The sequence below is a fragment of the Mustela nigripes genome, chromosome 1, assembly GCF_022355385.1.
Source record: "Mustela nigripes isolate SB6536 chromosome 1, MUSNIG.SB6536, whole genome shotgun sequence".
Classification (NCBI taxonomy): Eukaryota; Metazoa; Chordata; class Mammalia; order Carnivora; family Mustelidae; genus Mustela; species Mustela nigripes.
The window spans coordinates 136,857,071-136,884,367 of NC_081557.1; the positions used below are offsets into that span (position 1 = coordinate 136,857,071).

At 39.9% G+C, this 27,297-nt stretch overlaps 1 protein-coding gene across 2 annotated transcripts; it reads right to left on the minus strand.

The window, feature by feature from the left end:
- Positions 1-1,144: 1,144 nt before the first annotated feature.
- Positions 1,145-25,342, minus strand: APELA (apelin receptor early endogenous ligand). 2 transcript variants are annotated; one of them, XR_009403093.1, is made up of 4 exons: positions 25,086-25,342; positions 23,616-23,705; positions 17,061-17,136; positions 1,145-1,520 (listed from the first exon to the last, which is right to left on the minus strand). XR_009403093.1 is itself a non-coding variant. In XM_059393954.1 (3 exons), the coding sequence occupies exons 1-2, from the start codon at positions 25,159-25,161 to the stop codon at positions 23,617-23,619; spliced, it is 165 nt and encodes a 54-aa protein (XP_059249937.1). In that variant the 5' UTR covers positions 25,162-25,339; the 3' UTR covers positions 1,145-1,520; position 23,616. The 2 variants fall into 2 exon arrangements, 1 of the variants encoding a protein (XP_059249937.1); XM_059393954.1 differs by lacking the exon at positions 17,061-17,136 and having other exon boundaries at positions 25,086-25,339.
- Between the last annotated feature and the right edge of the window lie 1,955 nt (positions 25,343-27,297).

Genomic DNA, 27,297 nt, shown 5'->3' on the forward strand with positions numbered 1-27,297 from the left:
AGAGGCTTTAACCCACTGAGCCACCCAGGCACCCCTGAACTGAATTGTTTTTCTTTTGTTGATACAAAATATATAAACAAGTATATGTTTTATTTATTTGTTTATTTATTTAAAACAAGTACATGTTTTAAACATAAATATAACTGATAACAGCTTCTGTTTCTACTGAAATGCACTTGTGTAAAGGAATTACAATTTATCCAGAAAATTATTTAGAATTTCCCCCAAAGTACCCAATTTTAAATGAGGTAATACATTTCATAAAACATCTTTTGTGTTTCAAGTTAATTACAGTGTTTTACAGTACTTTTCTATTCCAAAAGATACCATTAATTAACTATGAAAGGGAGACAAACTGTGATTTCAGAATTTCTATCTCCAATTCTTTATAGTATACCAATCCCAAACTTTTATTTTTTTTGTTAAAGATTTTTATTTATTTATTCGTGACAGACAGAGATCACAAGTAGGCAGAGAGAGAGGAAGGGAAGCAGGCTCCCGCTGTGCGGAGCACCTGGGGGTGGGGGGTGGGGTGGGTGCACAATGGGGATGGACCGCGATCCCAGGACCCTGAGATCATGACCTAAGCCAAAGGCAGAGGCTTAACAGACTGAGCCACCCAGGTGCCCCCAAGGTTCCATTTTATCAAAATAAGGGTTTATGGTTTATTGTTTCTTCCACTCTACAATGTTTATAAGCAAAATTTCTAATCAAGATTTCATAAATTTCATACCTGGAATTTACTTACAGTAAAATAAAAACTTTATGGCATTGAGCTAACTTTAGTCTTTTAAGAAATACAAATTAAGAGTGTATTTAACAACTTGGGAAGACCTCACACTGGGAAGGAAATAAAGCACTGGCTTCTTGTAATTACATAATGAGAGACAGATTCAGAAATTAACATCTTAGTATTTCAAACTTTCTTTTATGACTTTATGGGTATTGTTCAAAATAAAAAAATACTTTCATAAACATTAAAACCTATAATATAAAATTGATAGCAATTAATAGCTTCTTTCTTAGTTTCACTATATAAATAATCAATGAACCAATTAATGTATCCTTATTCTGTAAAGCCAAACGGTCAAAGCATTTGATTAGAGATTTAGCATTTTTGAAAAAAAATCACTCAAACATATACAAACGTATACAAACATTTTAATACTTGTGGAGAATTACAGAATTATGAAAGAAAAATTTTAATTCTTGTACTAAGACATTAAAAAGTGTTTTTATTTTAACTCCTCTAGGAATAGTAATGTGCAGAAAAAGAGAGATTTTTAATATACAAGCAAATAATTGTGCTTCAGACTGGAATTGCTTTTGAATTTGTTATTTTCCCCTCTAAAGAGAAACCGGGAAGAGAATCCTGTAAGATTAATAAACCATCCCAGATGCTTTCAAAGGATTCCTTTTTGTAGAGGAACTTCTAAGCAATCACACTATGGTGTGGGTGGGTATCTTTCCTTCATTCCTCTTCTGGTAGACTAGGTACGATAATCTAGAGAAGGTCCACACTGGGAAGGCAAAGGAGAAAGAAACACAGTAAGAAATGCTATCCAGCAGACCAATTTACCCATGCTTAATTTTTTTAAACAGATAATGAGTTATGAAAATTTACCAATGTTTTTCAGTACTGAGCGTTAACTCTCAGTATACTTTGTATTTTCTTACCTTTTAATATAGAAAAAGTACCTTTATTTCTTCAAGTCTGAATTTATGTTATTTTTTTTTTTTAAGATTTTATTTACTTATTTGACAGAGAGAGATCACAAGCAGGCAGAGAGGCAGGCAGAGAGAGATAGAGAGGAGGAAGCAGGCTCCCAGCTGAGCAGAGAGCCCAATGCGGGGCTCGATCCCAGGATGACCTGAGCTGAAGGCAGCGGCTTAACCCACTGAGCCACCCAGGCACCCCTGGATTTATGTTATTAAAGATATTTTTTCATTGAATTATTTTTCACCTAATCTCTGTTTGCTCAGTGACCCACATGAGCGGTCCCAGCTATTTTTCTTAGTATTTTGGATTTTGATTCTTGGTATTTATACTAGCTAAGACAATTTATGTGGAGCAGGGCCACAAAAACGTATCAGAAACAGTATCTTTTTTCAAGTAGGCTCCATGCCCAACCTGGAGCTTGAACTCACAAACCGTAAGTCAAGAGTCACACGTCTGGCGTGCCTGGATGGCTCAGCAAGTTAAGTGTCTGCCTTCAGCTCATGTCATAATACAGGGTTTTGAGATAGAGCCCAGGATCAAGCTTTTTTCTCAGTGAGGAGTCTGCTTCCTCTCCCTCCACCTGCCACTGCCTCTGCTCCTGATCTCTTTTTTTCACTGTCAAATAAAAAAAAAGAGTCAAATGCTCTACTGACTGAATCTGTTAGGCACCTCCAGAACCAGTATCTTAATTTGGGGTATTTTATTTATTTATTTATTTATTTTAAGATTTTATTTATTTATTTGTCAGAGAGAGAGCGAGCTCAGGCAGACAGAGTGGAAGGCAGAGTCAGAGGGAGAAGCAGGCTCCCTGTGGAGCAAGGATCCTGATGTGGGACTCGATCCCAGGACGCTGGGATCATGACCTGAGCTGAAGGCAGCTGCTTAAACAACTGAGCCACCCAGGCGTCCCAATTTGGGGTATTTTAATAGATAAAATGGTCCCTAGAGATCTTTTAATGTTATGAAACTACTTAAATTAATACTTTTAAATATATGGTAGGGCAACATGTAACTAATTTTTAAAAAAGAAAAATGGATCTTTTACAGGAAGACAATCATTGGTATCAAGGTTTCCCTATGCAATTCGTTTTGGCCCCCTTGTGAAGACATGAGGCACTCTCTTGGTTCATTTTTGGAAGCTTCCACATCCTTAACATTTCACTTTCCTGACAGTCATGGTGAGGTGTCAACTTTAATGAATAGCAGTAAAAAATGCAGGTATGCCTCTTCTAGAAATCACCTCAGACTGCCTAAATTTGGAACATAAAATGAGATGGGTTTCTTGCTTATCAGCTTAGAAAAGATTAAAAACATTGATAGCACCCAGTGTTGGCAAAACTGTGTAGAATAAGCCTTCTTACAACTTGCTATTGGAAATGTAAGGTGGCGTAGCTTTTCTACAGAGCAATTTACTACTAGGTATCCATGTTTAAAACACACTCAGCCTAGAGGCACCTGGCTGGCTTAGTTGATAGAGTGAACAACTCCTGATTTCTTGGGGATCATGAGTTCAAACCCCACAGTAGGTGTAGAGCTTACTTAAAAGACAAAAAAAAAAAAAAAAAAAAATGCAAAGCCTACAGGGTTCTTAAATGAGGGTACAAGGAGCTCTGTGACCCTTCCTCCTGATGAAACAATCTTAGCTGGTGAAAAAAAAATGTTTCTAAGTTGGTTTGTTTGTTTATAATCTCTACACCCAATATAGGGCTCAAACTCACAAACCCAAGATCAAGAGTCATTTACTCTTCTGATTGAGCCATTTTCTTTAAAAAAAAAATTATTTAAAGGAGTGCCACTCCTTTAAATAATTAGTTGGCTCAGTTGGTTAAGCATTGGACTCTTGACAGCTCAGGTCCTGATCTAGGGTTTTGAGTTCAAGCACCATGTTGGGTTCCACATTGAGTATGGAGCCTGCTTAAAAAAGAGATCTTTGAAGTCTCTGGAAATTGAGGGAATAGAGCAAATGGAAACATTGATTCAAGTGGTATAAATTAAATATTTGTGTGCCCCTCAAATTCAGGTATTTAAATCTAATTTGCAATGTCATGGTATTTGGAGGAAGGGCCTTTGGGAAGTGAGTAAACTATGAGGTAGAGCCTTCATGGCTGGGATTAGTGCCCTTACCAAGTAGAAACCAGAGAGCTCCTTAGTGCCTTCCACCATGTGAGAAGATGAGATCTATGAACCAGCCTCCAGAATTGGGAGAAATACCATCTAGCCTACGGTACTTTGCTATAGCACCCTGAATAGACTAAGACATCAGAAAAATCCACTAATGACAAGAACTGGAAATGGTAAATAAGAAGGCTAATATATTAACTCTATTATAAACATTTATTTCTTCTTCCTTCTCTCAGCCTAAAGGACCTAAAATTGTAGAAAGTAATGATTTTAAAAAATTTGTATGTGTAACATATATAGATGTATATAACTGTACTGAAATTAAAAAGAAGGAGAATATGGCTATACAGGTATTTCTGTATCTCATGGACTTAAAAAATAGCATAATCTGAGGAAGATGCTGATAAATGAGTATACTGTTTAAGTCCTAGGGCAACTGCTAAAAAGTAAAATATCAGATATACAGTTGATCCTTGAACAACATGAGTTTGAACTACACAGGTCCACTTATACATGGATTCTTTTTTGATATGATTCTATAAATCTATTTTCTATTCCTTGTGATTTTTTAAAAAGATTTTTATTTATTTTTTGAGAGCAAGAGCAGGGAGTGGTGGGGAAGAGCAGAGGCAGAGGGATAAGCAGACTCTGTGCTGAGTGTGGATCCAGAAGTGGGTCTCAATCTCATAATCCATGAGGTCATCACCTAAACCAACAAACATGAAGAGCCAGATGCTCAACAACCTGAGCCACTCAGGTGCCCCTTATGATTTTCTTAATAACATTTGTTTTTATCTAGCTTACTTTACTGTAAGGATACAATATGAAATTCCAGGTTGTTCAAGTGTCAACTGTATATCCAACTATATCAATAATAACATTAAATGTGAATTTGGGTAGCTTGGCTGGCTCAGTCAGGAGAGTATGCGATTTTTTGATCTTAGGGCCATGAGTTCAAGCCCCATGGTGGGTGTGGAGCCTACTTAAAAAAAAAAAAAAAAAAAAAGGTGCAATCAACGAACAATCCATTCAAAAGGCTGATCTTGTCAGACTGGGTAAAATGAGAAACAAAACAAACTTTTAATCTAACTGTATAAAAACACACATATATTCAAAGGTCACAAATCGCTTAAAAGGATAGAAAAAGATATGCAAACTGCAACCATAAGACAGTTGAAGCAGATATACTAATGTCAGATAAACTCTTAAGACCGAAAGTTATTAGAGACAAAGACATTTTATAATGATAAAAGGAGTCAACTGAGGAAGATACAGGAATTATGAAGATACATGCACCTAACAACAGAGCCCCCAAACTACATGGAAGCAAAAACTGACCAAATTAAAAGGACAAATAGATGATTCAACAACAGGATGAAGTTAGAAATCAGGAAGAAATAAATCTGAAAAATTCACAAATACGTGGGAATAGACAACACGCTGCTGAACAACCAATGGATCAAAGAAGAAATCATAAAGGAAGTAAGCAAATACTTTGAGTTGGGGGCTCCTGGGTGGCCCAGTCATTCATTGGGTGTCTGCCTTCAGCTCAGGTCATGACCCCAGGGTCCTGGGATCCCTGCTGGGCAGGAAGCCTGCTTCTCCCTCTTCCTCTCCTCGAACACCCCTCCCCACCCCCGCTTGTGTTCCCTCTCTCTCTCTCTGTCAAATAAATAAATAAATACAATCTTAAAAGAAAATACTTTGAGATGAATATGAAAACTTATGGGATGTAGCTTAACAATGCTTAGAAGGAAATCTGTAACTCTAAACATCTGTATCAAAAGAAGACCGATCTGTATCAGCAAGGTAACAGTTCACCTTAACACACTAAAAAAAGAATAAATGAAACCTAAAGCAAGCAGAAAAAAGTAAGGATTAAAATAAAAATAAATGACATAGAAAATGAATAAACTAACGAAAAAGAACAAACCCAAAAGCTGGTCCTTGAAGAGATCAATAAAACTAATGAACCTTACATAGACTGACCAAGAATAAAGAAAAATTCAAATAACTAAACTCAGAAATGAAAGCAAAAACATCACTACTGACCTCACAGTAACATTTTTATAAGATTATAAGGAAATATTCTGAAGAACTATGTACAAAAAAATTGGATAACTTAGATGAAAGAACAAGTTCCTAAAAAGATACAAGCTACTGGGACACCTGGGGGGCTCAGTGGGTTAAAGCCTCTGCCTTCGGCTCAGGTCGTGGTCCTGGGGTCCTGGGATCGAGCCCCTCATTGGGCTTTCTCCTCGGCAGGGAGCCTGCTTCCCTCCTCTCTCTGCCTGCCTCTCTGCCTACTTGTGATCTCTCTCTCTTTAAATAAACAAAATCTTAAAAAAAAAAGAAAAAAGATACAAGCTACCAAAATTGCGTAAGAAGGAATTTAAACTTTTTTTTTTTTTTTTTTTTGAGGTATGCTCTACACCCAACATGGAGCTTGAATTCATGACCCCAAGATCAAGAGTTACATGCTCTACTGACTGAACCAGCCAGGTGCCCCAGAAATAAAAAATCTAACTGGCCCCATGACAAATAAAAATGACTGCATTAGCAATTTAAAAAACTTTCCACAAAGAAAAGTCCTACGTATGATTTCACTCATATATGGGAATTTAAGAAACAAAATAGATGAATATAGGGGAAGGGAAGGAGAAAAAAAAAAGACAAAAACAGAAAGAAAAAAAAAACGTAAGAGAGACTCTTAACGATGGGAAACAAACAGGGTTGCTGGAGGGGAGGTTGGTAGGGGAATGGCGCAATTGGGTGATGGGAAAAGCACTTGCAGTACCTAAGGAGGGCACTTGAAATAATGAGTACTGGGTGTTATATGCAACTGATGAATCACTGAACTCTACCTTGAAACTAATAATAGTTATGTTAAATTAAACTTAAATAAAAAACTTAAGAAAGAAAGAAAGAAAAGCCCTAGGCCAGATGGCTCCACTGGTGAATTTTACCAAATTTTTAATTTTTTCTCCAACCACTTAATATTTCAATGTCACACATAATTTCAATAGAACAAAAAACAAAAAAATGCATGATATTCTCAACAGATACAGAGGGAAAAAAAAAGTTAAAACTCAACACTCCTCTTTCACGATAAAAATTTTCAACAAACGAAGAATTAAAGGGAACTTCTTCAAACTGATAAAGGACAAATACAAAGACCCACAGTTAACATACTTAATGATGAGAGACTGAATGCTTTCCATCTAAAGTAACAACAAAGATGACTGTTTTCACCAATTCTATACAACATTGTACTAGAGATTCTAATTAGGGCAATTAGGCAAGGAAAGAAGATAAAAGACATCCAGACTAGAAAGAAAGAAGTAGGGGCGCCTGGCTGGCTCAGTCAGTAGAGCATGTTCCTCTTGGTCCTGGGGTTTTGAGTTCAAGCCCCAAGCTGGGTAAAGAGATGATTTAAAAATGAAATCTAGTGGGTGGGAGAAGAATCAATGAAACAAGATGGGATTGGGAGGGAGATAAACCATAAGTGACTCTTAATCTTACAAAACAAACTGAGGGTTGCTGGGGGGAGGGGGGTTGGGAGAAGGGGGGGGGTTATGGACATTGGGGAGGGTATGTGCTTTGGTGAGTGCTGTGAAGTGTGTAAACCTGGCAATTCACAGACCTGTACCCCTGGGGATAAAAATACATGTTTATAAAAAAATAAAACATTAAAAAAACAAAAAGAAATCTAAAAAAGAAAAAAGAAAAAAGAAAGAAGTGTAAGTATCTATTTGCTGATGACAGGAGTTTATACATAACAGAGCCTAAAGAACCTACTAAAAATTATGAGAATGAATAAAAAATTTCACCAAGTTTACAAGATATAGGATCAATAAACAAAAATCAAATTATATTTTTATATATTAGCAATGAATAATTCAAAAATGAAATTAAGAAGATTCCATTTACAATGGCAGCAAAAGAATAAAATACTTAAGAATAAATTAGACAAAATAAGTGAAGGGGTGCCTGTCTGGCTCAGTCAGTAGAGTGTGAGACTCTTAATCTTGGGGTTATGAGTTGAAGCCCCACACTGTGGAGACTACTCAAAGAAAAGAAATAAACTTTAAGAAACAAAGTAAGTGTAAAACTCATATTCTAAAACCTACAAAACATTGTTTAAAAAAATTAAATTAAATCTGACTAGATGGACATACATTCCATGGTCTTGAGTTGGAAAACTTAATTGTCAAGATGGCAATACTTCCCATATTGATCTATAGATTCAATAATCCTTTCCGTACCTCAACTGGCTATTCGCAGAAACCCATAAGCAGATCTTAAACTTCATATAGAAATTCAAGACAACCACAATAATCCCCCCCCAACCCCCCCCCAAAACCCACAAAACCTACCAAACAAACAAAAAACCCTGAATAACTATAAAGTTGGAGGATTCACGCATCCTTATTTAAAAGCTTGCTATAGGGGGTGCCTGAGTGGCTCAGATGATTGGGCATCTGCCTTTGGCTCAGATTGTGACCTCCAGGTACTAGAATCGAGCCCCACGGCAGGCTCCCAGTTCAGTGGAGAGTCTGCTTCTCCTCTCCCTCTGCTAGTGCTCTCTGTTTCCCTCAAATGAATTAAAAAAAAAAAAAAAAAGTATATATGTGTATACACACACACACACACGCTTGCTATAGGGCACTTAGGTAACTTAATCAATTAAAGTGTTTGCCTTTAGCTCAGGCTGTGATCCCAGAGTCCTGGGATCCAGGACCGTGCAGACTCCTTGCTCAGCTTGCTTCTCCCTCTCCCTCTGCCCCCCACTTGTGCTTGTTCTCCCTCTCGTGCTCTCTGTCAAATAAATAGATAAAATCTTAAAAAACAACAACAACAAAACTTGCTATAATACTATAATAATCATGAAAGAACAGTATTAGCACAAGGAATGACATATAGATCAATGAAATAGAATTGAGAGCCCAGAAATAAACCTTGCATTTATGGTCAATTGATTTTCGACAATAGTGCCTGCATAAATAAATGGGGGAAAAAGAATAGTGTTTTCAAACAAATGGTGCTAGAACTGGATGACCACAGAAATAGGAGGTTGGACCCTCACACACACACCACATATAAAACTGAACTCAAAATGGATCTTAATCAGGGGCTCTAGGCTGGCTCAGTTAGTAGAATATGTGACTCATAATCTTAAAGTAGTGAGTTCGAGCCCCATGTTCGGGCAGACTTTATTTAAAAAAATAAAGAAAAAGAATTTAAAAAAAAAAAAAAAGGATCACAGCCATAAACGTAAGTGATAAAACTACAGACTCTCTTAGAAGAAAACATAGGTGTAAATTATATTTGTAACCTCGGATTAGTCAGTGGTTTTATTTTTTATTTTTATTTATTAATTTTATTTGTCAGAGATAGAAAGAAAGACTATAAGCAGGGGGAACGGCAGAGGAAGAGGGAGAAGCAGGCTCCTCGCTGAGCAAGGAACCCAATGTGGGACTCAGTTCCGGGACCCTGGGATCATGACCTCAGCTGAAGGCAGATGCTTAACCAACTAAGCCACTCAGGTGCTCCTTGTCAGTGGTCTTAAAACATGATGCCTAAAGCACAAGCAACCGAAGAAAAAACAGGCAAATCAGACTTTAACAAAACTAACAATTTTTGTGTTCAAGAATAACATTCAGAAAGTTAAAAGACAACCCACAGAATGGGAGAAAATAATTGCAAATGAAGTACTTGTATTCCGAGTATAAAGAATGCTTATAACTCAACAATAAAGATAAGTAAGCCAATAGAAAAATGGGCAAAGACTTTGAAAAGACATTTCTCCAAAGACAGACAAATGGCCAGAAGTACATGAAAAGATGCTCAACATCATTAGTCATTAGGGAAATGCAAATCAAAATCACAATGAGCTATAGTAGTCCCCTCTTAGCCTGAGGGATGTATTCCAAGCCTCCTTGTGAATACCTGAAACCATGGATAGTGCCAAGCCCTATGCAGATTATGTTTTTTCCTATTGTTACGCATCTATGATAAAATTTAACTTGCAAATAAGGCACAGTAAGAGATCAATAACGACGACTAAAACAGAATAATTATACCAATAAACCAATTAACAGTTATGTGAATATGATCTCTCTCTTTCAAAATACCTTATCTTACTATACTCACCCTTTCTTGTGGTAATATGAGATGACACAATGCCTACATGATGAGATAAAGTGAGGGGAATGACGCAGGGGAGGCACCGCCATACAATGTTGGGCAACCACTGACCTTCTGAAGACAGATCAGGAGGATCATCTGCTTCAGAACCACAGTTCACAGCAGGTTAACAGAAACCATGGACAACAAAATCATGGATAAGGGTTGGGGAGGACTACTGTACTAACCCCCAGGATTGTTAAAGTAAAAAATGTTGGTGAGGATGTGGAGAATATATATACTGCTGGTAGGAATGTAAAATACTACAGCCACTATGGAAAATAGCTTGGCAGTTCCTCAGAAAGTTAAATAGAGAATAACCAGCAATTTCACTCTTAGGTGTATACCCAAGAGAATTGAAAACATCTGTTCAAACAAAAATTTTATAAACTAGGGGCGCCTGGCTGGCTCAGTCACTAGAGCATTTTAAGTCTTCATGTCAGGGTCATGAGTTCAAGCTCCATGTTGGGTGTAGAGATTATAAATAAACTTAAAAAAATTATAAATGAATGTTCAGAGGAGAATTATCCCTAATAACCAAATAGTGAAAATAATAATGACTGGATAAACAAAATGTTTCTATGCAATTTTATTTCATCTCTAAAAACAAATGAAGTACTAATATCTGCTACTATATGGATGGGTCTTGAAAACATTAAGCTAAGTGAAATAAGCCGATCATACAAGAAAAAAATCCTAAGAATATTTATATAAAATGTCCAGAATAGCAAATCTATAGGGAGAGAAAATAGTTTAGTAGTTGTCTAGGATCAGAGAGCTGGGGAGAAATGGGAAGTGCCTGCTAATGGGTATGAATACTTCATTATGGGGTGGCATGAAAATGCTCTAAAATGAATTATCATGATGTCACATAACTACTTAAATATAGTAAAACCCATTAAACAGTACAACTTAATCAATTTCTTTTTTTTTTTTTTAAAGATTATATTTATTTGCGAGAGAGAGAGAGAGAGAGATTGAGAGAGAACACTCAAGCAGGCAGAGAGGCAGGCAGAGGCAGCAAGAGAAGCAGTCACCCTGTTGAGCAAGGAGCCCGATGAGGGACTCGATCCCCGGACCCTGGGATCATGACTTGAGCCGAAGGCAGCGGCTTAACCAACTGGGCCACCCAAGCGTACAGTACAACTTAAAATAGGTAAATTATACACTATATAAATATTCCAAAAAATTAAAAAATATGCATGTCCTAGTGATGCTTTTAGAAATGTTTTGTAAGTAAATGCACAAGTGTTCTAAGATGAGTGCATACATGTTCACTGCGCTGTTCAAAATAACATAAATACATTAATATCCATCAATAGCCAGGTTAAATAAATTAAGGCTGTCCATACAAAGAAACTGAAGAGTGGTTCAAGAGGACTGTTTCCCAGGGTGCCTGGCTGGCTCAGCTGGTAGAGCTTGCAACTCTTCATCTTGGGGTTATGAGTCTGAGCCCCATGCTCGGTGTAGAGCTTACTTACAAAAATAGAATCTTAAAAAAAAAAAAAAAAAAAAAGACTGTCTCCAGATCTACAAATAAATACAACTAAGTTTAGCAACCTAAAGAGGCAAGGTAATAAATGCATTACACATGTGTTTAAATTATGTGTGTGTATATATACAGTTTTTGTATGTATAAAAATATTAGTAGAGAAAAAAATGAGTACACATAAAGTTGAAAGCTCTAACACAATTTCTTTCTTCTTCTTTTTAATGATTTTATTTATCTGAGAGAGAGCACGAGCAGGGGACCGTGGGGGTGGGTGGGGGAGAGGGAGAAGTAGGCTCCCTGTTGAGCAGGGAGCACAATGTAGGGCTCAATCACAGGACCCTTGGGACTATGACCTGAGCTTAAGACAGATGCTTAACCAACTGAGCCACCCAGGCACCCATTTTTTTTTTTTTAGATTTTATTTTTAAGTAATCTCCACACCCAATGTGGGGCTTGAACTCACAACCCCGAGATCCAGTCACATGCACTACTTACTGAGCCAGGCAGCGCGCGCGTGCGCGCGCACACACACACACACACACACACACAAGTGAAGTGACATTTGATCAAAGTTCTTGACTGAGTAGGAATAAACTAGGTGAAGGGAAGGGCTAGAACATCCTAATCTTAGGTCCAGAGAAACAATGTGTGAAAGCTCTGAAGTGAAAAAAGAACAGATACAGTTAGTGAGTCAGGTCAGATAGGGTGGAAGACAGAGCAGTGCTTGATCATGTGGTTTTGTGGGCTACATTAAGAATTTTATTGGGGGGGGGGCACCTGGGTGGTTCAGTGGGTTAAGCCTCTGCCTTTAGCTCAGGTCATGATCTCGGAGTCCTGTGGTGGAGTCCCACATCGGGCTCCCTGCTGAGCAGGGAGCCTGCTTCCCCTTCTCCCTCTGCTGCTCCCTCTGCTTGTGCAATCTCTCCTTCTCTCACTCTGTCAAATTAAAAAAAAAAAAAATCTAAGAAAAAAAAATTTTATTTTGGGAAGAAAAAGAAGTTTATTTTGGGGTACCAGGCTCAGTCAGTGGAGCATACAACTCTTGGTCTTGGGGTTGTAAATTCAAGCCCCGTACTGAGCACAGAGATTAAAAAATATAATCTTTAAAAAATTTGATTTTAATCTTAATAGTAATGAGAAATCACTAAAGGGTCTTGAACGGGATGAAGCTATGAATATGAAGAATGGGTAAGAGACGCAAAAGTAGGTATGAGGCAGCTGGTACAAGGCAGACAACAGTGAGGTTTGGCTCGTGTGAACTAGAGAGGAAGTAAGTTTGGAACAGAGAGACTGAACATATAAATGGACAATGGCCATGGCCAGACTACATAAAGACCATAAAACAGAACTCTGACCTGCAAATGCTGTAGCAACCAGTTGAGGAAGCCCAACCATGACCTGTGTAGCAACTGGCCTCAAATAGTCAATAGTCTCTCAATAACTACCAGGTTCCCTAATTTTGCCCTTTACTCTGATGCCAATTCAGGACTAAGGAGAGAAAGCCATATATGCAACCCAAACCAACCCCATAGGAAGCCTCATTTCTAGATAGCCTGACTCCAACTTCCCCATACCAACAACTTCCAATCAGATCACACCTCAAAGCCTTCTCTTTTTTCACTATAAAACTTTCCAACTCCCCTGCTTATCTCTTGTCCTCAGCCAAAAACAAATGAGAGCGGCTGAATCCCTCACTCAAGCCAAGCTCTGAATAAATAGGCTTTACTGGTTTTCATTTGGATGGTCTTCTCCCCTCTCCTGTATTATCAGTCAGTGTAAAGAAGAGATTTAGGCCAAAGGAATGGTTGAAACACACTGTGTTTTAAGTACACTTCAATTAAAATGAAAAACCAAAATGGAGCGCCCGGATGGCTCAGTTGGTTAAGCGTCTGCCTTTGGCTCAGGTCATGATCCTAGTGATCCAGCCCCTGGAATAGAGCCCCATGTCTTACTCTCTGCTCAGTGGGGAGCCTGCTTCTCCCTTTCCGTCTGCTGCTTCCCCTGCTTGTGCTTTCTCTCTCAGATAAATAAATAATTTTTTTTTGGTAAATATTTTTTCTTGGTTTTATTGAATAAAGAAAATCTTAAAAAAAAGTAGAATAAATAAAATACTGAAACTTTAAATAAATGAATGAATGAATGAGTGAATGAAAGAAGGAAAGGCTGAAATGGAGTAGAAGAGGGTAGAGGAAAACTAGAGCTTGCAAGCCTTTTAGGTATGATTAAGCCTACCTAGGAGACAGAGGGTTAGCTGAGAACTTGATGGAAAAGCAGTATAGTGTCAGAAATCTAAGGTAAGGGATTTTTGCAGACATAGTTGTTAAAATTCTGAAAAATATAAAGGAAGAATAAAAAAACATTAATTTAGAAAGCTGAAGGTGACTGAAGGCTATCTTATTTTAGCTTAAAGATTTATTTATTTATTTATTTGAGAGAGAGAGAGAGAGAGAGAGAGAGAGAACACGAATCTCAAGCAAGACTGTGCTGAGCTCGGAGCCTGAGGGTGGGGCTCAATCCCAGGACCCCGAAATCATGACCTAAACAGAAATTAAGAGTCAGCCACTTCACCAACTGAGCTGCCCAGGTGCCCCAATGGCTATATTAAAAAAGGTGTAAAAGGATTAGAGTGGCTTGAGGTGTGAATGGAAAATAATGGATCAGACAGGGTGCCTGGCTGGGTTAGTCAACAAGGGATGCAGCTCTCGATCCCAGGGTCATGATGAGGGATAGCTACAAGGCAGGCAGAAACCACGCTCCCCTTTCCCCACATCCCTCCCCAAGAGGAAACCACCCTTAAAGGGATTTTCTACCAACCTGGAAGGAGCCCTCCACCCTCTCCCACGTGGCAAAAAGCTGGTTGGATGACAGGGGCAGGGAGGGTTAATCAGATTAAAACAGCCCGCCCATGAGCCCGGTTAAACCCTAAGACTTAGAAATGCCACTGGCAAGCCTTTGGGGTCCCCTCCCTTCTTGGGAGCTTAGTACTATGACTTTGCTATCGCCCAATAAACCTTGGTTTGCTGCCCACCACTCTTCATTCTTCAAAGTGGCATGACCGAGAGCAGGGCACTGTGAGCACTGATGGAGGAAGAAAATCCTGTAACAAACTGAGTTAGGACACCGTGTTAGGTGTAGGGTTTACAATTAAATATAACCAAGTATTGAAAAAGAAAACAAAATAGTGGATCAGAAACGAGGGGTACAAAAGACCGGTTTGAGAGCATTCACAGAGAAGTGCCCGGCTGTGTGTTGTCTATTTTAGTATGTAGTCTTATCAGCATCTTTTTTTTTTTAATTTCACGGATTTCATTTATTTGCGAGACAGTGCGTGCACAAGCGGGTGGGGGAGGGGTGGTGCAGGCAGAGGGGAGAAGCAGGCTCCCTGATCAGTTCGATGTGGGACTTGATCCCAGGACCTCAGGATCATGACCTGGTCCACAGGCGGAGTAGACCCTTAGCGGACGGAGCCACCCACATAGCCCTCTCACCATGTTTCAATCTCCATGTTGTTACATAATCCAGAGATCGAGGAGAATGAAGAAAACGTTTGAAGGACAGTTTCAGATTCCTGCTAAAGTGGGAAAGGATGGGGAGGGGACCCACAACGGAGAAGGAATGGCCTTGCTTTCTCAGGTGGTGGGAGGGCAGAGGAGGATTGGGGTGAGCAGGGTGGAAATCGGATTAGATGGGATTCTAGTTTGGTGCAGGGAAATTGAGGGATACACCATCTGAAGACTTTTTTTGCAATGTGAAGAGGCAAGGTCAGCTGCTAAAAATGCAAAGAAGAGCCTAAAACCAGAGGTTTTAAGAAAAATTAAGGACCAGTGATTGTGGAGCATGAGGCAGCAAGCTGAGCACAGAAATGCAGCAGGAGCTTGCCAGAGGATAAGGGGGGAGATGGATGAATTTAAAAGTGGTTCCAGGGGGCGCCTGGGTGGCTCAGTGGGTTAAGCCATGATCAGGTCATGATCTCAGGGTCCTGGGATTAAGCCCTCCATTGGGCTCCCTGCTCAGCAGAGAGCCTGCTTCCCCATCCCCCTCTGCCTACTTGTGATCTGTCAAATAAATAAAAATCTTGTGTCTCTTTTTTAAGATTTTATTTAATTGACAGAGAGAGATCATAAGTAGGTGGAGGGGCAGACAGAGAGAGAGGAAGGGAAGCAGGCTCCCTGCTGAGCAGAGAGCCTGAAGCAGGGCTTGATCTCAGGACCCTGGGATCATGACTTGAGCTGAAAGTAGAGACTAAACCCACGGAGCCACCCAGGTGCCCCTAAATAAAAATCTTAAAAAAAAAAAAAATAAATAAAAGTGGTTCCAGTCTGGCTTCTTGTGTATCCTCCAGCAGCGGGAACATGATTGGATGGAGACGTCAGCATTCTTCCAGAACAGTGTGATGAAGACAGAGCAACAAAGGGTGGCCTAGGATGTTGGCAGCAATTATGGAAATAATGAATTAGAGAATCTTAGCTGGAGGATGGAAAGACTCGGGAGGACTAGTGGGCCTGGAGAAGGACGGTCAGTACTCTGGTGGAAGGCCTGATGAGATGCCAGCGACCGCTACTCAGAGTTCAGTTTGTCAGTTAGTATTAGGAAATAAAGCTGAAAATGTGTGTTAGGCTCCCTTGTGACCAAGCAGCCAGCAGGGGTCCTGCGCTGACACCAGCCCCTCTGGCAAGCTCCTGTGGAGCGCAGCTGCAGAACCACCAGCAAAGTAGCAAAGAAATGGAAATTTAGGTACCACTTCCCCAAAGGCCCTTGTGATCAAATCTCCCTTGCCTCACAGGGCCTCTGTATTTTCAATAGCCCTTAGATATGAACCCTTGGGGGGGGTAAACCCCCTACCTTGGGTCTGAATTGACCCGATCAAGACCCCAACCCAGGAATCCCAAAGCACTCCACCCAGTCTGGAATATTGGCCTGTGCCCTGGGGCTGGTCTTTAGGTCAGTGTTCTCCCTTGACCTCCCCCAGGTGACCCCTCCAGGCATGTTGCGCACTTTCTCCAGGACCTATGAATCATGAAGTTCCCTATTTCCAATCACCTGTGGGCCAGCTTTTGAACTAAGGCTCATTGTTCTGTACTGGTGCTCCACTTAACAAATGTTAACGTAACAAAGCAGAACACCCACCCTCTGCCTTCAGGGAATTTACATCCTAAGGGAGGAAGAGAGGGAGGAGTACAGGCAATTAAGGTGTTACAATGCAGTGAGGCCAAGTACTTTGACAGAATTACGCAGATAGGGTGAGGGAAAATGTAGACATCTAAATTCGTAGGGACATCAACCTCGGGGGAAGCTTTCCTGAAGGATGAATGAACAGCGAGGAAAAGCGTCAAGTAAGGACAACGCAGGCAGAAGTATACTTTGAGGAACAGCCAAAGGTGAAGAACACGAATTCGAAAGTCATATTAATAATAAACCCTGGCTCCTACCAATTTAGCAGCTACCCTGTGCTAGGTAGGGTATGGCCAAGTTAACACCATTACTAGCTCCAACTTACAGGTTTAGAAGCTAAGAGGATCTTAAGCCAGAAAAGTGACTTACCAGTGACCACCAGTGAGTCAGCTTGTGGTCAGAGTTCGAATCCACAGAGGCTGGTGTTAATTCTTTCTTATCCATTCTAGAGAGGGAAGGTGGAGAAGAGGTGACAGGATGCTGGAGAGGTGTTATTTCCTAAGGTCTCGCTTCTTAAACTGTGGAAGTTCTCACTGTCCTGAAGGCTACAGGGACAATCACTTCATTAAGATGTGACATGGCTGGATTTATAGCTTAGGAAGAATCAGTTGATAAAAGAAAAAAAAAAAAAAAAGGATTTTCCAGAACTGGAGGCTGGAGTGATGAGTTAAGGAGTTGAAGTCATGCCGGAGAGCTCTAACAGATACTAAAATAGTGGTAACAGAGATGAAGGGGGAGCAGATTTTTAAAAATATTTCAAGGTAGAAATGATAGGCCTGGGAGACCAACCAGAACTGATTACTACAGTACGGGCAGCTCAAAAAGTAAAACTGAGGGATGCCGGGTGGCTCAGTAGGTTTAGTCTCTGCCTTTGGCTCAGGTCATGATCCCTGGGTCCTGGGATTGGACCCATATCAGGCTCCCTGCCTGGTAAAGAGCCTGCTTCTCCCTCTCCCCCTGCTTGTGCTCTCTCTTGCTCTCTCTCTCTCTCTCTCCCACAAATAAATACAACCTTTAAAAATTTTTTTTAAAGATTTACACTGTCAAGGTAAAATGTATATTTCATAGCACAGAGCTTGAAACATAGTAAACATCTAATATATGATAGCTCTACAATTATTCTCCAGATTCCGAGACATATCTGAGTGGAAGGAATTGAAGACTTTAGTGTGCATTCATTCATTCACCAGGTATTTCTGTGGAGCTTACGGCAGTCACTGGGTGTATAGCTGTCATCAAAGTCTCTGTTCTTATGGAACTCACATTCTAATGAAGAGCGGCAGATACTAAACAGTAACAAAGTCAGATGGCAGGTGTCATGGAGAAAAACAAACCATGAACAAGGAAAAGAAAACAGAGTTACCTTGGGTGGAATGATGTACTGCTTTTTTTTTTTTTTTTTAAAGATTATATTTATTTATTTGTCAGACAGAGATCACAAGTAGGCAGAGAGGTGGGCAGAGAGGTGAGGGGCAGCAGGCTCCCTGCTGAGCAGAGAGCGGGATGTGGGCTCTCTCTCCTAGGATGCTGGGATCATGACCAGAGCCGAAGGCAAAGGCCACCCACTGAGCCACCCAGGCGCCCCTGAGGTACTGCTTTCTTACATGAGTTTATTTTTGCATTGTGTATTTATTTTAAAGATTTATTTATTTGAGAGACAGAGAAAGAGAGAGAAGCCACCGGGTGAAGGGACAGAGAAGAGAGAAACTTAAGCAGACTTACACAGAGCACGGAGCCTAATGTGGGGCTCAATCTCAGGACCCTGAGATCATGACCTGAGCAGAAATCAAGAGTCAGACGCTTGACTGTGCCAACTAGGCGCCCCAGTGTTGCAGGGAACAGATGCAGGGAAGTCCTTCTTGATGACATCTACGATATTGGAACAGAGAACTGGGTTACAAGAATAAGCTATGGGTATGCAGAGGTCATGGCAGAGATTTGCAAATGCACTGTAGGCATGAACTTGAAGTGACTGAGAACAGCTAAGTGATTTCAAGTAGGCAGTTGGACACCGTGTGCAGGTACTAAAAAGAATAGTGATTTGTTTTAAAGACAATAAAAATGGAGCGTGGTATCATCAAAACCAAGGACAATCTATTCTTTATCTGACCTATAGCAAGATAACTGAGACCAGAATCAAAATGTGTTCACTGGATTGAGAAGTCACTGTTTATCTTTCCTAGAATGCAGCAGGGAGCAGATGGTAAGAAAGGAAACTGCCACCTTTTCAAGAAAGTTGGCTACGCAGAGAAGAACCTGGGCTAGTCACTAGAGAGCGCCATGGGGTCAGTGGTGCATGTGTTTTCCTCTTCTTAAAAGAGGAAACAAACAAGTTTTGACATACTGAACCATCTGAGTAAGAAAGGGAGTGACTGTTAGATCAAGGGTCTTGAGGTGTATGTAGAGAGAGAGAGAGATTAACTATACCCAGGAAGAGGAAAAGAAAACAGAAGTTGTAGCAGATGTAAATGTAGTCTGAGGGCAGTCTAATTTTATAAAGCTCGATGATCTCCATTTTATCTGTAATAGAAATTATCTCTTGTGAATTGGAAAAGGTTCACAAGTTTAAGGAAACTAGAGGTCATTGGAGGTTTAAATGTAGGCGAATGGGAATCAGAGGTGCCTAAAAGTAAGTAGGAGTTTTTCTCAGGGGCACCTGGCCAGCACACTCAGAAGAACATGTCACTCTTGATCTTGGGGTTTTGAGTTCAAGCCCTACATTGAGTGTAGAGTTTACGAAAAAAAAAAAAAAAAAAAGCTTTTCTCAGAAAGCCCTGCTAACGTGGAAGATAAAATGCTTCACAAAAGTAGAGATTCCGTGCTTTAGAGAGTTGGCTTTCACAGTTCAGTCAAAGAGGCAGCACGCAATGAGAAGGGCCAAGACAATAAATAGTGCAATTGCAGGAAGAATTGGTAGGCAGGGCTAGAGGACTGGTCAAAGGAGTGGGAAGCCTGTAACTGTGCGGGGGTAAGAATAAGGCAGGAAATAGAGAATATACAAGTACTTACCATTTTGAATGGTAATCAGACTGAGTGACAAGAGAGTATTAGCTGGTCTCAACTTAAAATAATGTATTAAAATGTACCTTTACCAGGGTGCCTGGGTGGCTCAGTCAGTTAAGCATCCAGCTCTTGGTTTCAGCTCAGGTCCGGATTCCCTGTATGAGATCCCCCCCCCCCCCCCCCACCTCCACCTTGGTGCTCAGCCCCAGTCTGCTTGAAATTCTTCCTCTCCTTCTCTTTCCTCCGCACCCCCACCTCTCCCATAGCCCTGCTCAGGAGCTCTCTCTCTAAAATAAATAAATCTTTTTTAAATTAAAAAAAAATTTAAATCTACTTTACCAAAAACCCTTTCATAGCCATTGCCTCTGGGAAATGAAGGGCCAAAGGTTAGACTAGGAGACTTTTTATTTGTGACTTTACATTCTTTCATACTGTTAGGAAAAGATTTTACAACAGGAACATATGTCACAATTATTTAAAAGCCAGACCTGGGTGCCTGGCTGGCTCAATCATTGGAGCATATGACTCTAAATCTCAGGGTTGTAAATCCAAGCACCATGTTGGATGTAGAGATTATATTTAAAAGTTTGATAGAGTATGTATGAATAGGTTATGTAGTTATCTAGAGTATCTATTTATTTTAAAGATAGATTTATTTATTTATTTATTTATTTATTTGACAGACAGAGATCACAAGTAGGCAGAGAGGCAGGCAGAGAGAAAGAGAGAGAGAGGAGGAAGCAGGCTCCCTGCTAAGCAGAGAACCTGATGCAGGGCTTGGGATCATGACCTGAGCCAAAGGCAGAAGCTTTAGCCCACTGAGCCACCCAGGCACCCTGAGTATCTATTTATTTTTAAAAATTTATTTATTTGAGAGAGAGAGAAAGAGAGAGAGCACGAGCTGGGGTAAGAGCAGAGGGAAAGGGAGAAGCAGACTCCCTGCTGAACAGGGAGCCCAACTCGGGGTTGCATCCCTCATGACCTGAGCCAAAGGCAGACGTTTGAATGAGCTGCCCAGCCGCCCCCTAGAGTACGTATTTTTAAAGAAAAGCATTGATAATAGTGAGATTTTATGGGTGAATGAGGAAAATCATTAGAATCGAAGGATCCTACCTCATTTTCCACTCTAACACTCTCTCATTAGCCTGTAAACTTGGATTTCCTGACACCCTTTCTCTTGTTTTCCTCCATTCTAATTCACTTAGGGGTGAACCTGATGCCAACTTATGCAAGAAAAAAAGTTTATCAAGAGAACGAATTTTAGGGGTGTCTGGGTAGCTCATTCAGTTAAGTGTCTGCCTTCGGCACGAGTCATTATCCCAGGGTCCTGGGATTGAGCCCCACATCGGGCTCAGGGAGCCTGCTTCTCCCTCTCCCTCTGCCTGCCGCTCTGCCTACTTGTGCTCTCTGTGTCAAATAAATAAAATCTTCAAAGAATGAACTTCACACAGCATAGATTTCTCTATTGAATTAACTCAGTTGTACAGTTTGAAAAATGTCTCTGAGGATCATGGAGAAGGACTCAAGGAGCTGGTAAAATTTACATGGCAATGATAATAGGACATTCTTATTGAGGGAGCTAAAAGTCTAAGCTACTTCAAAGGTTAGTCTGGACAACTTCCAAGTCAACTGTTTACCTTACCTATCCTTTTCCAGGTTTACATGACCCTAGCTGTAACCATGTGTGATTTTTATCTAAAACATGCAGAAAACAGGAGTGCTTGGCTGGCTCAGCCAGCAGAGCACAGAAACTCTTGATCTCTGGGTCATGAGTTCAAGCCCCATGATGGGTGTAAAGCTTACATAAAAAATAATAAACAAACAAAACATGGAAAAAACAGAGGGGGGATAAGTGAAAGGGAGGTTCTGCCTTTAGAGTTCCACTACCTAGGTCTCTAGTGATTTAGCCAGCCGTCAAGTTGTTGTGTTGCAGAACATGTAAAAAAGTGTTCAAGTATTTGGACAAATGAGGATTACGCTTTCACATCTGAAGGTGGTGCTTGTTACTACAGCATTGTTGAGCAAGATCCTGGAGAAGTATCTTAATATTTAATCCACGTTGGCTCTTACGCTATCACTGGATTTCAAAATGGGAGTTTTATATATTCTTCGAAGAACTTTAATTGGAATGCAGGGCTGGTCTAATCTAAACAGAAATGAGAAAATCGATACTGTAACCTGAGCGGTTGTTTACAGAAATCAGCCAAATTTGGTCAAGGACTGCTCTTATTAAATGGTTGATGTGGCCTTTCTTTAGATTGCCCTTTGGTTTACAAAGTTTTCCTTAACTTTGACAATTCAAATTTCACCACTCTATCTTGTTTACTTGTGACCCTTGTTTTTAGGGCAGGTGGTTTGTGCAAAAAGCTCATACAACCTGGGGCTGCCGGCAAGGCTTTTATTTGCGTTCTGCAAGGTATCTTCCTCAGTATATGCAGGAATTCCCTTGCTACTGTGGACCCCCTCCTCTCTCCTTTGTTATTTGTGGAGGAGTGCTGGGAAAGTCTTGAACTTCTCCACTCCTCCTAAGCACAGATTTTACCGCTATTTGTACGTGGGACTGAAATGCATTATCGACACATGCCAAAGGATTTTTTAGCATCGAAAATGTTTTAGCCCCTACTAATTGGCTTCTCAGGAATTTCTTAGTGTATCTTTCTGGATTTTTCCACTAGACCTGTTTTTCATTTTGATTGCAAAGGGTAATTTGTTACAGATACAGGTGTAGAAAACTTGGCTTTTTGTCTTAGCCCTCTTGATAAATGATTACTCATTTGCTCCTTCGTTTAATGTCCCACTATGGGACTTTCAGCAGGTTTGGAAAGCGTGTATTACTGAACAAGAGGCACCGCTACCATGAATGAACAGTGCCTTGAATGAATAGTGCCATAAACACACCAGTCTACAGACCAACTGAATAGCTAATTTAGCAATTGCCTCTGTATGCTAACCAGCTGAGGGCTATTTCAATGGCATTTTTTTAAAGGATGATATATTTTAGGAGAATTAAAGAGCTTAAAATAATTACAATGGAATGCCAAGTCATTTATTTTTTAGTATGAAGAAATACACACTTGGGCAGTGTTTGAAGTTAATTGATTCAAGCAATGTTACTGGTAGTGGTGGTGGATAAAATCATTGGCCTTTCAGTGACTGTAAGGAAAAAAAGGGGGGGTGGAGAGAGGAGCAAAATTCTATTCAGAATTTATCCTTAAAGACGCAGCAACCATCAAGACCAACTCTATGAGTCGGTATCAATATTAAATTGGTTTTGTACATTAAAAGAAATATTGCCAAGAAAAAGAAACTGGTTTAATAAATCATTAAAATATCGAGGATGGTACATTGTTTATATGGTGTCATTGGGCAAATATCTCCAAATGCTTTCCAAGGACACAATGGTCTTAGGGAGAAATGTGCCTGTTCTGGATGGCATACAGAGCTATTCAGTGTTTTTTAAAGCATATGTTTAACTGCTCAGTCTTGCCATTGACAGCATAGCCATCAATAGTCTGTAAATGATTGAATGTGGCTATGTTCAAATAAATGTTTATGGACAATGTGATTTGAGTATCAAAAAAAAAAAGCATATGTTTAAAGATACTCTCATAATTACATTCTCTTGGTACCTGATTTTTCAATTATGAAATTGCTAAACAAAAACCACAGTAGTAATCCCCATACTATCACTCACAATCAACAATTATCAAGATTTTCCCACATTTACTTTATCTCATTGAACAACTAAAACAATTCTCACATATCGTGTCATTCACTGTTTCGTCTGTCAGTATGCGTCCCTTGAAATGGTATCACCTTAAAGGTATTATCGCATATTACAAAATATAAATGGACCTTCTTTGATATATCTCATCTGGAACATTGCCTAAATGTAGTAAAATAATTTTCTGTCAGAAATACCTCAGGGGAAGGGCACCCGTGAATGGAGAGGCACACATCTCCTCTGAAGGCAGTTGTGTCTGTGCAATTTTCTTCTCACAGCCAAATTAGCTGAGAAAAAAAAAAGAGGGGAAATATTAGGAGCAGTTTTCAGAAAATGAATTATTGTTTAATCTGGAGAATGTAAAGGAATATTTTGGATCCAAGCTATACTGTGGTTATTTGCTACTTGTTCAGATGTGACTGTGACCTGAAAATTACTGTGAATCAAAAACACGGAATATATTCCTAACAGCTCATGTTCATAGCAGGATCTAGTTGTAGTAACCTCCTCCTTCCACAGGACTTCTTCCTCAGTGCTCTTGGACCTTTCGTCCTCTGAAATGAATCAATCGAAGATGTAATTTTACACGAACATGTCCAAGATGTTCCGTAGTTCAGAAAAGTTTGATTAGCAATTGCTATAAACTGTAAGAAGGGGTAAATTGCTTTCTGAACTGCTGACCCGCATTTTCTCTTATTTATGTACAAGGGCAACCTAGGGGATGTCATCTGCAATAACCTCAGCAATCAGACTTCTGATTAACTAAAAAGGAGAGACTGAATTTTTAACCAGCTATGTACTCTTTTCTGCTCTAAATGGAGAAGTATATTACCAACTGAATAACCTAATGTATTTGGAATAAATATGATGCCCCTCTATTTGAATATTTTTCCTGAGTCAGAAAACCTTCTGATTTTTTTTTTTTACTTGCCAAAGTGCTTTGAAATCTTGGATATTTGGTTTTGAAGTAAAAGTGCATTAGAGTAACTCTGCTTACTAATTCCTGTTGGTTAAGAACGACGCAGCATGCATCATCTTTGAAAAATGTGTCGTCAATTAAGGCTATCTTGACCATAAATATTTCTGACATTTTTGGCTCCATTAGCACAATACTACTAAAATTGCATTTTTAAGAGAGACGTCTAATTATATAATTAGAAATAACAGCTATCATAACCTATTTTAAGATTTCATCTGCAACCTGGTACATGATTTTTGTTGTTAATTCAAATTAATAACATTACCCCCACTCCAGCCAGCAACATGTTCTTCTAATCACCTGCTTTGGATTTTGTATTTCACCTAAAAATCTGTCCAAGTTTGTTGACCTCTGTCGTGAATAGACCAAACAGTTCTTTTTTTTTTCTTTTTTTTCTTTTTTACTTATAAGGACAACATATCTAAAATAGCTAAGGAATAAATTTTCTTTGAACTTAAAAAAAATAGTGGCAAAATATTTACCATTTTTAAATCCACCTACTTTTTAAAAAAGCATTCAAATACTGGACCTACTAGGATAGGTAACATTCTCCTGAAATCTTACACATTTACCCGTACCTCAAGCACCACTAAGTGATTTTCATCAGGAACATGATCCTGCTCCCTCCCACCTACGAGCCCAAACAGGCAGAAACAAGTTACTCGGTCCACACACATCAAAGTCCTACCTGGTCTCTGTCCGTTGATAAGAAGAAGACTCATCACGAAAAGCAGAAAGGCAAAAAGGAATTGTTGCAAACTCATTTTCTTGCCCCCCTGAAGTAGAGCAACAGCTCCCAACGTAAACCAGTCTTGAATAGTCTGTGCGGTATCTGTGAGGCTCCCCTCACATTCTACTGACGAGCCTCAGACAACGGCCAGCTGCTTTTTCCAGAAAGGTTAATGATCACATCAGACAAGGTTACTGGTGCTGTGGTCGAGCCTCCCTCTGTCGCAAACCCCTCCTCCCCTCCTCCCCCTCCCCCACCCCCGACACTCCCCTTTATTTCCATAAGCAAATATTGGTGAAGTAACCCATTCAAGCGTGCTGTAACTTAGTGGCAGTCTGCTGTGGAAGCTTCTAGGGGAGACTTAAACTCAATCTGGAGGTGGAGAAATATGTAAAACGAGGCAGGGCTTTGCCCCCTCCCCTCATCATTTGCATCTGTTTAAACTTTGCATTGCCCATATTGGTCCCACATGCAGAAACCAATAGAAATGACAGGAAGTCTCTCTTTTGTCCTCTTCAGAAGGAATTCTGCCGCTCTGACTTAAGACTCCCAAATACTTTGTGGCAGAACATGTGCTGAAATACTTTCTCTTTACCAAACCCACGGCCAAGTGGTGCCTTTTTACTCCAAATCTCTAAATTGCTTAATCTCTGTGGTTTTCTATCAGTATCAACATTCCTGAGGTTTTAGAATGAATGTTCTGAAGTAAAATTTTCCGAAATGTTTATATTTTTATTTCACAAAGTGCAGTTTAAAAAGTAATGGAGATCACTTTCATCTGCAATACCATCCAGGATTTTTTAAAAAGGAAGTTCAGGAAAGCCACAAACTCATGAAATCTGTGTTCCGTTAAAAATTTTAACATATCACAGGCACAGAAATGAGACGTGGACAAACGAGTTCTCAGTTCATCTTCCACTGAATTCAGAAGACGCAGGAACAGCCTGCTTTGTCGCTCCCACACATGCGCTGGGATCTTTTCTGAAGCATTTCCTTGTCATATGTAGCTGTTGTAAACAGAAACCACTGTATTTACCTATAAAGCGAACCAAAAGGATGGTATAGATACACTCTAGAATACAGGTAGAGCCTAAATACCAAATCTAAAGCACTTGTTACAAGTGGCCATTCTAGGGCATTTTAAATAAAATAAATAAATAAAAGATTTAAATAAAATCTTCTCAAGGTTCAGGGAGTTGATGAACAACCTTGGGCTTCCAGAGAATTGAAATTAACGCATAATTTGTCCTAATGTTATGAGTCACTCTGTGAAATTCCCTGCTTGCCTAATTATGCCTGCACTTTATAACAGGCAATAGCATACAGAAATTCTTCAAGTCACTTAAAATCCAATGACTATTTGCCCATTTGATGACTGTAAACATAATGTCAAAGAGTACTACATTCTTGTGCTATATTAGTACATTGCTCCACAAAATCAATGGAATACAAGAATTTGGACTCGTGATATAAAAATGCACCAGAAGGGGGCGCCAGGGTGGTTCAGTCATTAAGCATCTGCGTTCAGCTCAGGTCATGATCCCAGGGTCCTGGGATCCAGCCCTGCCTTGGGCTCCCTGCTCAGCAGGAAGCCTGCGTCTCCCTCTCCCTCTGCTACTCCCCCTGCTTGTGCTCTCTCCCTCAAGTAAATAAAATCTTTAAAAAAAAATGCATCGGGGAGTCTGGCTGGCTCAGTCAGATGAGCTGCGGCTCTTGATCTTTGGGTTGTGAGTTCGAGCCCCATACTGGGTGTGGAGATTACTTGAAAATAAATAAACTTTAAAAAAGTAGTAAAAAATAGGGGTGCCTGGGTAGCTCAGTGGGTTAAGCCTCTGCCTTCAGCTCAGGTCATGATCCCAGGGTCCTCGGATCAAGCCCCACATTGGTCTCTCTGCCCGGCGGGGAACCTGCTTCCCCTCCTCACTCTCTCTCTCTCTGCCTGCCTCTCTGCCTACTTGTGATCTCGCTCTCTCTGTCAAATAAATAAATAAAATATTTTTAAAAAGTAGTAAAAAATAAAAAAAGTAAAAGTGCATCATGAGTAACAAAGGGTTGGTTCAAATTGTCACTTCCCCTTCAAACTTCCCATTATAGTATATTGGAAAACAGCAAGCTAACAAAACTGAGTGCTAACCAGATTTTGACAATATAACTTCAGGCCAACTTTTAA

Excerpts from the sequence above, each read along its gene's own strand:
- APELA (XM_059393954.1), bottom strand. The coding sequence starts at position 25,161 with ATGAGTTTGCAACAATTCCTTTTTGCCTTTCTGCTTTTCGTGATGAGT. Across the intron at positions 23,706-25,085 it reads TATCAACGGACAGAGACCAG|CTAATTTGGCTGTGAGAAGA; the intron begins GTAGGACTTTGA and ends TTTTTTTCTCAG.